The sequence below is a fragment of the Aedes aegypti genome, chromosome 2, assembly GCF_002204515.2.
Source record: "Aedes aegypti strain LVP_AGWG chromosome 2, AaegL5.0 Primary Assembly, whole genome shotgun sequence".
Classification (NCBI taxonomy): domain Eukaryota; kingdom Metazoa; phylum Arthropoda; class Insecta; order Diptera; family Culicidae; genus Aedes; species Aedes aegypti.
Window position 1 is genome coordinate 199,126,704 of NC_035108.1, and position 15,385 is coordinate 199,142,088.

Sequence of the window (15,385 nt, forward strand, 5' to 3'; positions counted from 1 at the left end):
AATTGCCCGCCTACGGAATTCAGAATTAACCCAAATTTAGGATTTTCTGTTACACGGAGAAATCAGACTACCCAAAAAATAAGTCATTTTTACTCAAATTTTGGTAAACTGCATTTAGTTTTTACCCACAAAAGTCAAACTCGAACAAAACCCGCATAGAACCGAGGGGGGCGACACTCGCAGATCACCGTTTAGATGCACTTATGGATAAAATCCGATTTTTTAGATCAGTGCATTATTCTAGATTTGACGTTCTTCATGCGTTGACATCTTCTGTTGAACGATGCGCGTAGATTGATGAGATGTAAGAAGATGTGAATGGGTGGCGGGAGAATCAATGATGATGTTGATGATGGGGAGCGTAGAGCTACAGTTTTTTGCAAACAGTTCCAATAATTCATACTTGTAATTTTCATTGTTGTTACTCTCATATTCAATACAATTCAAGCTAGGTGAAAAAAGAATTGTGAGCTAGGTGAAAAAGGATTGTACTAATCACTATTCTGATCTTTAAGGTGCAGCTCTGCACTACACAATTTCATCGTTAAAGTGAACCGAAAAATATAAGACGGAATCCCTACCTTCAAAAGGCAAAGAGCAATGAGTTTTGTTTATATATTGTTAAATTAAAACTCGATTCGATAATCCATAAAATATGTATTTTTGGGTAAGGGCGTCTACAGAGAATTTATCATTTCACAACATGCACCAAAACTAAAAATGGGTTAGAAAATATATTACTCGTATTTTCCGAGCTTCTTCCGCTGCCCTTTCTGATTCAATGCCACCAGGAACGCCAACTGTTTCAGGCCATCTCCACCCACAAAGCCTCTCGATCACCGAAATGATCCAGATCGTTTATCCTCCAGCCACATGCCTCTTCTCTCGGACCCGGTTTGAACATGATACGTCTCGTCTCGAAGACAATCACCAATCTGATCGTACAAGAGCCGCTTCCGTCGGGAAATTCCATACTCAGTTCTTCAGCCTCTTGAGTAGTCTCGTGCACCACGCTTCCGTTCTATCCATCCTTTCCAGTAACATCATGGAACCGATGATCAGCATCCTGCTGAATCTGGGCCAAACTCCGAACGATTAGCAAACTCAGGAGAATATATACTTGGTGTTCCAGAATTCGAATTTGTCATGGTGTTCGGGAACATTCCATTGATGATGCAGCTCCGTGTTGCTTTGTTGCTGATCGACGACAACTGAGTCAATCCGTTAAAACGCTCATGTAAGATGAGGAAAGATGAGCTAGATTTATGAAGATGGATAAAGATGTTTTGTAAGATGCCACAGATGAAACAAGATAATTTGATGCAGAAAGATGAATAGTCATCGCAAAGATTGTTCAAAGACATCCTAGTAATCTAAAATATCTGGATGTGTCGTCCCCCTCGCATAGAACTAAGCCGTACCGCAAGTATATTAAAAATGGTTTATATTCCACCCAAAACCATATTCACAACGGTAACGTCGACCATAATCGAACCCCTACTGGTTACAGTTTTGACCATACTAATTAATGTTTTCAGAGACTCGACCATACAAACAACGGGTTGTTAAAAATGTTTACCATTTCAAAACTGAGATTTTCCCTTATAATTTCAGCACAGACACATCACTAGTACCACAAATCGTATGCTCAAGTACTAATCATTGAACAATTAGTACAGAAGTCGGGGTACTGTCCTACCATAACACTGAACATTTGCCGGTATAATTCGATCGAAAATAAATAATATTCACTTGAAAATTGAAAAAAAAATGAATGAAACATATTGAGCTCGTTGTTTGATTATTATTATTTACTCATCATTAGAAAACATACATGCACTAGTCACTTTTTTATAAAAACCAGCTGGGAAATATACACAGGGCATCATTTCAGTAGAGCTGCGCAATGCCTCATATTATGCGTGGCGCGAAAAATTCTCGCACCGACTATCTTAAAAAACGCTTGTAGATCGCCGCAGGTACTTCAAATCGTTTTGGTGTCTTCTGTGCGATCATGCCTTGGACAATCAGGAATAATCGCGCAGAAGACACCTAAACGATTTGAAGTACCTGCGACGATCTACACGCATTTTAAGAAGTTTTTAAGATCGCCGTCGCGATAAATAATCGCGCAATGCACAATAACTTTTGACCTAAGCAGATTTCATCAAACACTCTGATGAACTTTTCGGTGGCGTTATCCTCATAATGAAAATGTTTTCACTTGCTGCAACACAATTCAATTTTTTATTATTCTAAATCAATGACACAAGTTATAAACCTGTGATAATAGTTACATATTACGACGATTAATTGATGAAATTTTGCCTAAAAACCACTGCCTTATGTTAAAGTAATCAAAACACAAAGCTGCTGAATGCAATGCACAAAAATCATCGACTAACTTGTGAAAAAGTCCAAATCATGAAATCTCAACATTAAATGAGACGCTCAATATTTTTGAAACTATTCTTATCAAATAATATGATTGAATATTTCATGATAATAAGAAACGAAATGGTATAGGAATTAATAATACACCACGAAACCAATTAATTAATATCAGATTTGTCTCCCACCAACAGGTACATCCCGCATAGCAAAATACAGTTTGTCTTACTTTAAGAACAATAAACATCTTGTAACGGTTACGGTTAATGTATCATAAATAGTTGCTTTTATGTATAACCATATGGATTTCAAAACAGTTCACCATTTCAAACAGTATGAGTAACCCATACCAATCAGTAACAATATATGATACTGCTCGGATATTGTTAAATGATATGGGAATGGATTCAAGCAAGATATGGTGGAAATATACCACCACCATTCGGCAAACTGTTTTTGTTTGAATTTGTGCAACACACTCACACTTGCATTTGGCAATATATAACTAAATTTTTACAGTTCGACAAATACTTACATTTTGTTGGTATTTGTAGACGACATTAAATCTAGCGTTGAGTGTAGAAAACAATCGCCATGGGATTGCCGTCGAAATTTATTCGAAATTAAGTTTACAAAACAACGATTCACATCAAAAAATAACAACTGCAATCGACCTAGTAAGTACATTTCATTCGCCAATCTGTTAGATGTTTCGTTCAAACCCAATCCCCGTAGGAACTGCGCACCAAAATCGATATTGTGCATTCAGATTAACTTTAGACCGAAGTTCATAAGAGAAATGAAATATCACCGAAAGTTCGCCGAAGTTCGGCGTCGGCTTTCTACCGAAGTGCTACGCCGACAAAGGCAATCCTTATGCGTCGGCGAAGCACCAAATTAGAATGCCGACGCCGAACTTCGCCGAAGTTTTGACTGCCGAATTTCTAATTGTCACTCGAATTGTCAATACCGCTTGCCGGACGGCAGAGGAGTTCACCAAACTGCACTACGAAAGCGTAGATAAGAAGTGGCATCAGATGGCCCGGCACTAAATGGACATCGGTTTGTTGGTGTGGAACGGAAATGACGCCAACGGGAAGGACAACATCCAGAAGTACTTCCAGGAACTGCCCCGTTCCGAACACATTATAAACACCCTGGACGCTCAACCGATAATTGACGCTGTGTCCTCGCAGCTGACGTTCATCATCCAGGTTCCGGGAACGGCCAACTTCCAAGACAATCCCACCGAACGCTTCCAGAAGAGTACAGCCCAGGACGACAAGTGGAAGTTTGCGAGCGATTGCTTCCGGTTGCAAGATGCTATCTTTTAAGGGAATAGATTAATACATGGATGCTTTGTATTGATCTATTCCCTTAAAAGATAGCATCCTGCAACAGGAAGCAATCGCTCGCAATCTTCCACTTGTCGCACTGGGCTGGGGAGGCGATATTCCGTGGGTTTCATAATGAGTGAAAGAATATCCTTGAGGTGTAATTGAATCATCGCAGGGCTGGTAGCGGGTCTTTTTTTTTCTATTTTAATGATGGTTAGATAAATTACTCTAGAATTTTCCCCTGGAAACGCTACTACCTCCTGTAATTGGCTACAGGAAACTAAACTTAAAAAGTCAAGCTGATGCCTCCGGAGTTCAAGCTACAGAAGCGTTCTAATATTAGACGGATACGGATGTGAATCTGAAAATATAATGGAAATGTGAACACGTAACTGTAAAAATGTTTAAAACAAACTACTATTAATGGAGGATAAGGACTGGAACAATCAGTTTTTGCATTGATTTTATAATTGTATCTATGAAAAGCAAACTATGAAAACGATGAATACTTGTACTTCAATAACGTACAACTGAAGTCAGTTATGTATTGGACTATGTTGATATGAGTAAATAATTGATTAAGTTAAAGCATGTGTTTCATTATTTTTTATTTATTGAATTCAATTCAAATATTTGATTCTTATGGTATAACACTTACATAACAGTATAGGAAAGGGTAAAAATACAATAAAGCACCGTAAACCAATAATTATGCATACGTTCTTTATTTCCCTCAGAATCATATGGTTCAAATGTTGCGAAACTATTTGGCTTACATTATTTTGCCGAAAAAAATGGACAGTATATGTACCTTTTGGAAAACTGTTGATGCGAAATTTTGTTCAAGAAAATCGACGTTTTCATACGGTTACATAACTTAACCGCCCATTCCCCACATTGTGATTTTCCTATTTACCGTTTTTCGAACTGTTAAAAACATTTCGGGTATGGTGGATATATTGTTATACAGTCATCTCTCCCTTACTCGATATTTCAAATCTCGATATCGAGTTAGAGAACCATAGTAAAAGTTGGTTTTCATGGCTACCTCGATGGTCCCTTGGATCGCAGTTGCATTGATTTTGTGTTCTGTAACTCGATACCTCCCTAACTCGATGGTCCCTTCAATATCGAGTAAGGGAGAGATGACTGTATTTCATTGTAACCAAAATCTTTCAGATATTGTTGCAAATGGTTGAGGACCTTTTGGGAAACTGTACTGATATAGTTCTTGTTTATGCGGGATATTTGGTCATGGACAAATTTGAAAATTTTGCTTTTAGACCTAAATTTGATGAAATCGCTTAACCCTCCCACTACATCGCAGTGGTTTGTAAATTGTATATACTTTTTCAAAATTATTGAACCTATTGTCAAAAACAAGGTATTCCCGACAAAGTTGTACTTTTTTCAGAAAACTTTTTTTTGTCATTTTGCATGCACGTATAAGTTTTAAAAGAAAAAAAAAGTTCTAGGAACATGTTTTGGATCATATAAATAATAACCTCAGTAAGTCAGCATTAAAATAATCTGCTTTTTTTTTTTTTAATTTTGTGATTTGATTATGAGCTATTTGCGAATGTTAGGGCCCATTCACAAATTTCATAACGCTAGAGGGGGTGGGTGGCTGTCCTCGTGATGTTACGGCTCATACAAAATTTATAAAATATTCATACAAAGAGCGTTACGAGGGGGTGGGTGTGTGTCGAAAATGTCCATTTTTGGCGTTATGAAATTTGTGAATAAACCCTTAGGCTTTTATGCCATTCCGAAAGGGGAACAAAAGTTTTAATGGTTTGGAAGAAATTATCTATGGTAGCTCAAACGAACAATTGTTCTAATGTTAATGAACCATAACGAATACGGTAACCTCAATGCATATTACCAATCCTATTGTTTTACCGTTCAACTTGGAATGTAGTTCGAGCATAACATTAATAGGTAACAACATTAGATATATTTACAATATGTTTGTGAACATTTCAAGTACGGTAAATATTTATGCGGGAAGTGATGCGAGCGCCGCGAGTGGCCCGTCGGCCAACTACCAAATATTAGAATTGGACGCTATTCTGCTGTGCGATGAAAATAATTAGAGTGTTAAGTCTGTTTGTCTGTGCCATCACGGAGACTTCGAAAGCTAACGCTGGGTAGATTTTTTTTGCACTGAGTTGTTTGTGTTGCCGCTGTCAAATGGAAACAACCAAATGATAGGTATGTATCAGTTAACCCAAATTTGGGTTATCCTACGAAAGAGCCGAATTGCGTCAAAAGAAGTCAAAGTTGGGTTGATTTGCGGCTCCGTCTACCCTCTTTGTAGAACTTAAACTCAAAAAAAAAAAAAAGAGCAGCCGTCAAGGGCCCATTCACAAATTTCATAACGCTGAAGGGGGTGGGTAGGATACATTTTCAAATCGACGTAAGTAACTCGATTACTTTTTCAAATCGACGTAAGTATCTTTCATACGGTTTTGAGAAAGTTAATTAAGAAGAATTACAACCTTTCTTCTAAAACTGTTATAGATGAATCCCCTTTTTAATTTTTTTACCGTGTACATCGCTTAAATTTTGCATGCAATCAACTCGCGTTTAAACACTACCCAAGTAACCACAAGCATTAAGGTATTACCGTATTTTAACTTTAATTGGGTCCTAAAATGTTTAATGAATTCTTGTTTTTATTTAATAATACGAAAGAGCATGTTATTGCAACTACTTTAGCAAGTTTTCCAGCTCAAATAACGGCTATAACATTTTTAAACTTCAATTTTAAAAATGGTTTCGAATATGAACCTTGACACTTGTGATCTTGTTTGACATTCACTTTTTCGACAAAAATGCAACAGGGCATATAGTTTGAACACTGGGGTTGTTCCTATCTGACATTTCGGAAGGGACACGGAAAACAAAATATACCCAACATTTGAGTTTAAACCAAAAGGTGTGATAAAATCATAAAAAAATGTTTTTTGTACTTAAACCAATGAAAATCAATTAAAAATTGAGTAAACATGTGTTTCTGCCCTAAACTTAAGCGTTTGGTACTAAAATTGAGACAGGGCTTTAGGACCCTATTCAACGAGTGCAATGCATCATTGCTTTTATTCTGCAATATGCGTGCAGTAATGCTTTAATTCCATTTTATGAATGCAATGTAGCATTGTTTTATTGTAGCAATGAAATGTGCATTAATGGGTGATATACGGTCACCATTCAATGCTTCATTGCATCATCTTACTCAATGGTTCATCGCAACAAAAATGGCAAGATTTCATTGATCTATTTATTGTCAATCCTTCGCTTACTCAGGCAAATCCAGGTTTTTACGAGCGCTAATGGATGTTGCAAACTGTCTCGCTTTCTGGTAGGGATCAGTCGATATGATGTTTGGCTTGGGTCCGCACAATATAAAACGACCCAAGCCAAACGTCAAATCGACCGTTCCCTACCAGAAAGTGAGCGTGTTTGCGGCAGCCATTAGCACTTTTAAAAAGCTGGATAGGCTGAAGAAATACTTTAATATCCCTTATGAAAATTCGCCACAAGAAGTCTTGTTGAAATTCGTAGATTTGTCTTACGAGAAACCAGAATTTGAAAACAAAAAAATAGCAACACCCTGGAATTGGACCAAAAACCTTACGATTAATAGGCCCGTGCGCACACCACACGGCTATCGACGATTTAATATGCCAAGATGCTAAAACGATACATAAAACGTGAAGATTTAGCCCCACACAATGAAAACAAAACAAAATCTCAACAGCAAAAAAGCGACATCCGTGGTAAACTTGGAAGTGCAACAGTCGTGTCTACTTACTTATTGCGCACTTCACCCCAAATTGGACTATCACAAAAATTATAGAGTGCAAAAAAGTGTGATAAATAAGGGTGCACGCGTGCATCGGTTCATCAAAACGTATTCGTTACCATAAGAATGTTTATTTTACATTTTTACCTCAACTCGTAATTTGCTCTCGCCAAAGTCTAATCCTTTTCTGCGTTTTCTGCTAACTGCTAAAACTCGCCAGAGCATCTTCCAGTGGTGATAGTTGATGGGAAAGTATTTCCACACCTGCAAAGACGATATGTGTTGATGAATTATAATTTCTAACATTTTTTATATGATTTATATTCAAATAAATACCTTCAAGTTATCAATAGAAAACTATGTTATTTTTTCTTCGGCGGCCATCTTCGTTTATACCATGTGGTATGGGATACACATAAGTAAATTCTACACATGCCTTTAATATGACCCAGATAGAAAGTATTCGATGAGAATATGGTGAGTATGTGGGGCAAATAAATCTAATGAAAATCAAAAATTGAGCTCTGTATATGCAATTGCACATATATTTATGGGAGCTATTATCTTGAGTGTAGTGTTTTGTTTTGATTCGTGTTTAAGTCACTTTGTCTCCCATACAACGGAGCGGCGAAAGTAGTGATTAGGTTGCAAAAGTGGAGAATCTTACTTTTGTCGCTTTGAAAATCCGGAAATTAAACGTTCTAAAAGTAAAAAATCGAGTTGGTTTAGAGCGGAACGTGTAGTTTTTCGTCTGCGAAATACGTAGGATTGATTAAGTAAGTTTGCTAACTTTTCTGACTTGAGTCTGTTCGAATAAGTCTTCGAGATTTGTATAACATTACAAACATAACATACAAAATGCGTTACGAGAGGGTGGGTGGGTGTCAAAAATGGTCATTTTTGGCGTTAAGAAATTTTTGAACAAACCTCAAAACCTGATTTGCTGGTGACAAGTAATTTCTCGGCCTATCTTTATGCATGGAAAATTTCAGCAAGGCATCGCTCAAGATTGCGCTTTTTTTTCTGATCGCAGTACGCAGTTGAAAAGAAATGTCAGTCCAAATGGGAGTCGCTGTAGAAAATTTCTGCAAGGAATTGACGAGAAATTTCTTAAGCGATTTCTTTTTAGTAGCAAACCAGGCATAAGGGTGGAGTGCGGTTATCGAATGGGAGTAAAATTGAAAAGCCGATCACTTAACGGTTCATTCACAAATATCATAATTTTGTATGAGTTGTTACATATTAAGGACACTCGTTACGAAATTTGTGAATGGATCCTAAATCCAGAACAAGTTTAAAGGCTTAACGCGGACGAGTAAAAATCATTGTTCGCAAAATATCAGTTCAACAATGTTGATAAAAGCGATTGTTTGCAAGCAGTTAAAAACTACGTGCTATCATAGACTTAAAAAGTAAGACCTTGAACTGTCGAAGAAGAAACGCCCTAAAATTTTGGGGACCAGTCGGGTACCCAGTATACTATAGTAGCTATTGGTTGGTGCTATTGCAAAGCGCTGTTGGCAGTTGGTAGTCTGATTTCTTCGTGGATATACTAAATTTTGGGTAAATTAAAAATTTAGATAAGCAAATTCCCCGTGTATATATCGATGATACATAAATACAAATTTTGGCAACCCTGATGCTCAAGAGGCGGGATTAAAGTGCAAACAGTAAACAAACATCTTGCGTAGTTTGAAACTTTGATAAAAAATTTATCATTTTGCGAAAATGTTAACACGATTCATTTGTTTTTCATTGCACAAAAGCGCAAATTCTGTGTCTTTATTCAATGCATTGAAACTTCGTCCGCTACAGTTATGGTAGGTATATTTTTCGCGTTTATTCGTGTGTTTCCCTTAATGTATTAATGCGTTCTTACATCACTCGCAGTGTTCGCCCGATTGCGACGAGTTTTCCTCCGCAGCAAGGACCACGAACCATGAAAGAGGAGCGCTACCGTAAGAAGGACAATGTACCGGAAGAGTACCGTATTATCTATCGGGCCCCAATGGAGTATTACCTGTCCGGTAAGTGACGAAACTTTCGCGCATTATGCCGGTTGTGGGAATCCGCCCGCCGGTCAATCAGCTGTTTTATTTGTAGTCGCCAGCGCCTCGTCGTAGTCGGTTGTCAAAGCTGTCTGACATTTCGCTTACGCAAACTTTACAAAACAGCTCTTCGCGTAATGAAATTGTTGTGCCGGAGTTAATTTTGGTCGTGTTTCGTTTAATTCTGCGATTAAAATGTTTTCAAAAAGTGGTATTTGCCAGCGGTTATTGCCAGGTAATTCGGTATTATACGGTTTCCACAGAATGTGCATAAAATACGACATTTTTCAGGACTACTGAGGCAAGCACATAACCAACAAATAGCCACCCTGAAGCACTTTGCGCCTCCCATTGAGTACAAAAGTAAGTATTCGCTTTCTGGTAATGAATTTGATCAAATCTAATAAGTTTCTCATAGACAGAATCAAAAAAGTAGATTTAAGCATAAATACGTAAATACGTAAAAAAAATATCTCATTGTTTCAGATGTTGTCATGCCGGAGCGACCTAAACTGCGGTTTATGGACAAGGTACCCATCTTGCCAACAAATATGAAGGCTCCCAAATTGCAGAAGAAGCTCAAATTTATGAGAGGTCCGGAAACGGTCCACAATACGCTGCTGTACAAGCAGTACGGAATCATAGCGACAGGAGGTGGCCGCTTGCGGTGGGGTCATTTCGAAATGATGCGTTTGGGTATCGGTCGGAAGATGGATGTCAATCGTATGTTTGCCATCTGGCGCGTCGATGCACCCTGGCAGCCGATTACCAAAAAGGGCCAAGGTCAGCGAATGGGCGGAGGTAAGTCCGCAATCGATCACTACGTAACTCCCATCAAGAGTGGGCGCGTGATTGTGGAGATGGCCGGAAAGTGTGAATTTGCCGAGGTTAAACCGATTCTGGAAACAGTATGCCACAAGCTGCCCTTCAAGGCAATGGTGGTATCGCAGGAAATGATGGAAGAAATGCAGGCCGAAGAGGAACGACTGGAGCGGGAGAACACCAATCCCTACACATTTAAGTACATTATCCAGAATAACTTGGGTGGATGCCACAGATGGTTGTCGCCGGTAGATCACAAATGGTTTGGAAAATATCTGTAAATGTTTGAAGTAAAATAGTTTATCTCAGTGAAAAACAGGCTTTTTATTCATCAGTTTTTCCCTTTCTTTCCCACAGCTTTGTTCGACAATTTAACTGTCAAAATGGGGTCTCTGAAAAAAGTGCTTGAACAAATTGCAAATGAGCTATATTATTCAAAATCATCATAAAAAAAGGATTGTTTGTCAATAGTTTGATACTTAGGCCACTTATTTCGATGTTTGATGAGACAAATGAGCGTATAAGTTTATTCCAATCATTAAGCTAAATCGGTGGATCACCTGTGCTACCATGGAAAAGAGAGGGTTAAAACTCAAAGCTTAACTAGGCTGACCATACGTACCATATTTAACCCGTTTCCGTCCGTAACGGCACCGGTTTCAAGATCTTGACGGATAATCCCGTCTTTTTGATGATAATTCTTCATTCAAAAATAATCATTCTTTCATAGATTTTCTGAAAATTATGGAAACTTTTATGAATTTGACCGCTTTGAACGCTTGTTAAAATACATACCAACCCATTTCGTTGTAATTTTTTAGTTTATCTTTTCAAAACTCACATTTCATCATAACTTCTGAAACATAATCGGGATCGGTGACCCAATGGCATTTCCTATAAGGGCAAGTGGATAAATGGGGTAAGTGATAATAACTTGTATATTTCACTGAATGGTCTTATCCACTGGTGTACTAAATCAACTCGGTCGAAGAATTTTGACACTAGAGCGGGTCCGGATCACGTGGGGATCAAACGGGAGCGTGCCCCGCTCAAGTGTCACAATTCTCAGACCTAGTAAATTTAGTACACCGGTGGATTAGACCATAAGTGAATGGGCTTGTTTAGGGGTATTGATTTTCTTACATATTCTGAATCTAGGTTAAAATTTAACTAGAATCCAAAGTTTCACAATTTTCCGTCACCTGGAACTATTTTTAAAACGCATTTGAAATTAGTATGGAAATCACTTTTGAATCACCCCTCGGCAAATTTTACTTCGGGACGAACTGTCATTGTGTAAATTGAAATGTCATTGATTCGACGGATTGAAATCTTTTTTTAATCATTTATAATATCAACATTGAGATATTGAAGTGTAATAAAATCGTGTTATACTTAAAAAAAATGAGCTCTTTCGATCAAGCTGGAACAAACAGTAAATTTTTCTCCACTAAACAACCCAATTGTCGTTTTAAAATCATGCGTAAACCTTTGACGCTATTTAGTACATTACGATGGTCTTATCCACTGGTGTACTAAACTGACTCGGTCGAAGAATTTTGACACAAGAGCGGGTCCAGATCACGTGGGGATCATACGGGAGCGTGCCCCGCTCAAGTGTCACAATTCTCAGACCGAGTGAATTTAGTACACCAGTGGATTAGACCATAGGTAAGAGACTCTTGAGATTAGACCATTATTGCATAATAGAGCGAAAATTTGTTAACCTGTCAAAAATCACTCCGTAACAAGTTGGCGGCATGCAATCTTATTTTAATACTGTGCATTGCGCGATTATTTATCGCGACGGTGATCTTGAAAATTTCTTAAAATACGTGTAGATCGTCGCAGGTACCTCAAATCCTTTTGGTGTCTTCGCGATTATTCCAGATTGTCCAAGGCATGATCGCGCAGAAGACACCAAAACGATTTGAAGTACCTGCGGCGATCTACAAGCGTTTCTTTAAGATAGTCGGCGCGAGAATTTTTCGCGCCACGCATCATATTTTCAGTGGAAAAAAGCTGCAAAAAATAATTTTCTGTACCACTTAGTCCTCTCTGACAGTTTCGAACTGAAATAAAAGTTTAAAAATTAATTTGACGTAGACCTAAAATAACTAAATTAAAACTCCGTCAATTTTCTAATCACGTGGTTCAAGCAGAGTGTCTACTCATTTACAGAAATAAAATTCCCTGATATTTCCAAAATTACAGGTTTTAAAAAATAATTCCAGGTTGAGGAAATTCTTGAAAATACATAAATGGTTGACGAATAGTTAATTTTAGATGACTAAAAAGTTTATTTTCAAAGATAGGCATCTTAATATAATTAAATTTCAAACAACACAGGGTACAGAGCTACTTGGGCACTTCCATGATTCACTTTGGCATAGGAGTTTTTTTTACCGAATTGTCTGAAACTTTACAATAAGAAGCACTCCAATACGACTCATATTGTGGCCAAATATGAGCTTTGTAGCTTTCAAAAAACCTCACTGCGGAAGCAAATCAAAAGTGCCAAGAATAGGATGCGGCTCCCCACTTAGATTTTTTTTCGTTGTTCGGTATTTTTTCTACCGGAAATGTGCTGTAAATAAATATTGTACTGAAGTTTCGGTATTACAAACGAGATTTACCGAACACCCTTAAATATGTATGTATATATATATATATATATATATATATATATATATATATATATATATATATATATATATATATATATATAAAAAACATCAAAACAATATTTGTCCACTTCTACCGAAATCGTTTTGTTTACCAAAAATCTGTAAATCCTTTAGATTCGCCATAGACTGTAATTTTTTAGCGTACTTTAGTTCATAGTTCTACAATGCTTTACCGAACAAATTGCAATTTGGGGGCTGTACACAGCCTTCTAAAAATGTTGCTAGGCTTGTCAGATTTTCCATGGTTTCCCCTTGTTTGTTTTGCATTATTTCCTAAATGATATCTAGAGGAAATCAGGGCTTCCTCTTTCCCTCTTACCCCAAAAAAAAAAAAACAATTATAGCATAGCATAGATTGACTGTACATATCAATGGTTGCCCAGGGGGCCCAGATAGCCGTAACGGTAAACGCGCAGCTATTCAGCATGACCATGCTGAGGGTCGTGGGTTCGAATCCCGCTGGTCGAGGATCTTTTCGTAAAGGAAATTTTCTCGATTCCCAGGGCATAGAGTATCTTCGTACATGCCACACGATATACACATGCAAAAATGGTCAATCGGCAAAGAAAGCTCCCAGTTAATAACTGTGGAAGTGCTCATAAGAACACTAAGCTGAGAAGCAGGCTTTGTCCCAGTTGGGACGTAAAGCCAGAAAGAAGAAGAAGATCAATGGTTGCTACTTCGTGATTGATCGGAACTGGTAAGAATTGCACTAGGATCCAAATGAATAAGGGATGGGAGTTTCCGCTTACTCTCGAAGTGCAATTTTAGCAGATCTAATATTATTGATCAATAACGGCGCCGGCCAAGTCCTTACAGTCATTTGGGATGGGGAAGGAATGTTACGGTGTAATGATTGTTGCTTCTAGAGACCGAGAATACCTCTGCATCTCCGCAATCACCACGGGAAGGGTGTTTATTAGTGAGGGAGGAAAAGATCTGGGAGTCACCTAAACTAGAATTATTCTATACTTATTAATGATGGGAAATTTTGTTCCGAAAACATCATACCCCTAATTTTACGCGTTTTTGAGTTATTCAAGATTTAATCCAATTTCCAACATATGTTCCCTTAAACTAAAGGTTTCATAAAAAAATATTTTCAAAGTATTCGGAACAATGGGAACAGTGCGAGGGTGACTCTTTTCAAATTAACATTTTTTACATGCGAACGTTTTGTATAATCAATTTTACATGATGAACAACATGAAGTGAAATAGATTACTCATATTATTTCAACAGTCAGTTCTTGTACGCAAACAAACAGCTAAACCTGCCCATCAGATTTTAAACCCAATCTTACTTAACAACAGTTAGCTAAAAATTAGTTAGTAGTTAGTTAAAAATAGCTATTATGGATCCGACAGAAATAAGGACAAACATTTTTTTCTCAATTTCCAAGCGTCGCGACTAATATTTGAATAGTGCGCTGTGTTCATAAACATCGTACGAATGCAGTGCCACACATGTCATTTATGACAGTTATGTTATGTTATGTGCCAGTCTTACACGCGCGTTCCGATTTGGTGGGCGCGCGACAATATGAACGGAAAAATAACGGCTGTGAGCAAACTCTGCTCATCCAGCAATCATGCTCTGTTTACATTTGTTTTGTTTTGGATCTCGAATTCAAGAATCTTTGAGCAAATCGGTCGCTGTTGGTTCGAGAGTGTGTGAGCGTGGATCCTGCTTAACATTGGTTCATTTTGCGTAAACGGCATGATGCTTTCCATCACTGGCTATGATAAGCTAATGTTATAAGTTTTTCATTTGCAAGAAACGAAATTGTGTGGTGCAATGAATAGTTTTATGCTACTGATCAATTTTATTCGATTTTACGTTACGAAGCTCACGATTGAATTTATGGTGTATACATTTCGCTTATTATAAAATTATTAGACACCATAAATTCGTAGCTTTGTGGTTTGTTTGGAAATTTATACTCTGACAAATATTTCATGTGTCACATGTGAACACATTTAGGATTTTACCAAAATTAAGTTCGTGACAAGTCAATTTTGGAGCTGGATTTTGAACGTTTTTAAAAATTTCGATGATAATCTAAATTTTGACAATAATCTCAACGTTAGTGTAATAAATTCAATGTAATAACCGAATATTTTGAGAGAAGGCTCTCTATAAGCGTCAGCCAAAAATAGCTTTGTAAATCTTCTCAAAAATCTGGAATAATCTCGTCAGGCAGCCGCTGATCACAAGGACTTTAAAGGAAGTCAAAAATCAAGAACAAATCAAACAAAAAGATCACCAAAATTTTGTTCAAGCACCTCAAAA

At 37.5% G+C, this 15,385-nt stretch overlaps 2 protein-coding genes, 1 long non-coding RNA gene and 1 pseudogene across 3 annotated transcripts in view; 3 read left to right on the top strand and 1 right to left on the bottom strand.

The window, feature by feature from the left end:
• Window positions 1–3,350: 3,350 nt before the first annotated feature.
• Window positions 3,351–4,132, top strand: LOC5578059 (annotated as a pseudogene).
• A 5,042-nt stretch (window positions 4,133–9,174) lies between these two features.
• The window catches only part of LOC5568462, a 97,401-nt gene continuing 91,190 nt past the window's right edge, over window positions 9,175–15,385 (top strand). The window contains exons 1-2 of the mRNA XM_021843686.1: window positions 9,175–9,356; window positions 9,427–9,563. The gene's annotated coding sequence lies outside the window, so the exon portion shown is untranslated. The remainder of the gene's footprint in view (window positions 9,357–9,426; window positions 9,564–15,385) is intronic.
• Window positions 9,658–10,722, top strand: LOC110676304 (39S ribosomal protein L16, mitochondrial). Its single transcript, XM_021843687.1, has 3 exons — window positions 9,658–9,819; window positions 9,876–9,947; window positions 10,071–10,722. Exons 1-3 carry the CDS (start codon window positions 9,780–9,782, stop codon window positions 10,685–10,687), a joined length of 729 nt encoding a protein of 242 aa, XP_021699379.1. The 5' UTR covers window positions 9,658–9,779; the 3' UTR covers window positions 10,688–10,722.
• Window positions 10,587–11,376, bottom strand: LOC110676305. Its single transcript, XR_002500251.1, has 3 exons — window positions 11,202–11,376; window positions 11,029–11,141; window positions 10,587–10,681 (listed from the first exon to the last, which is right to left on the bottom strand). It is a non-coding gene; the product is annotated as an uncharacterized LOC110676305 (long non-coding RNA).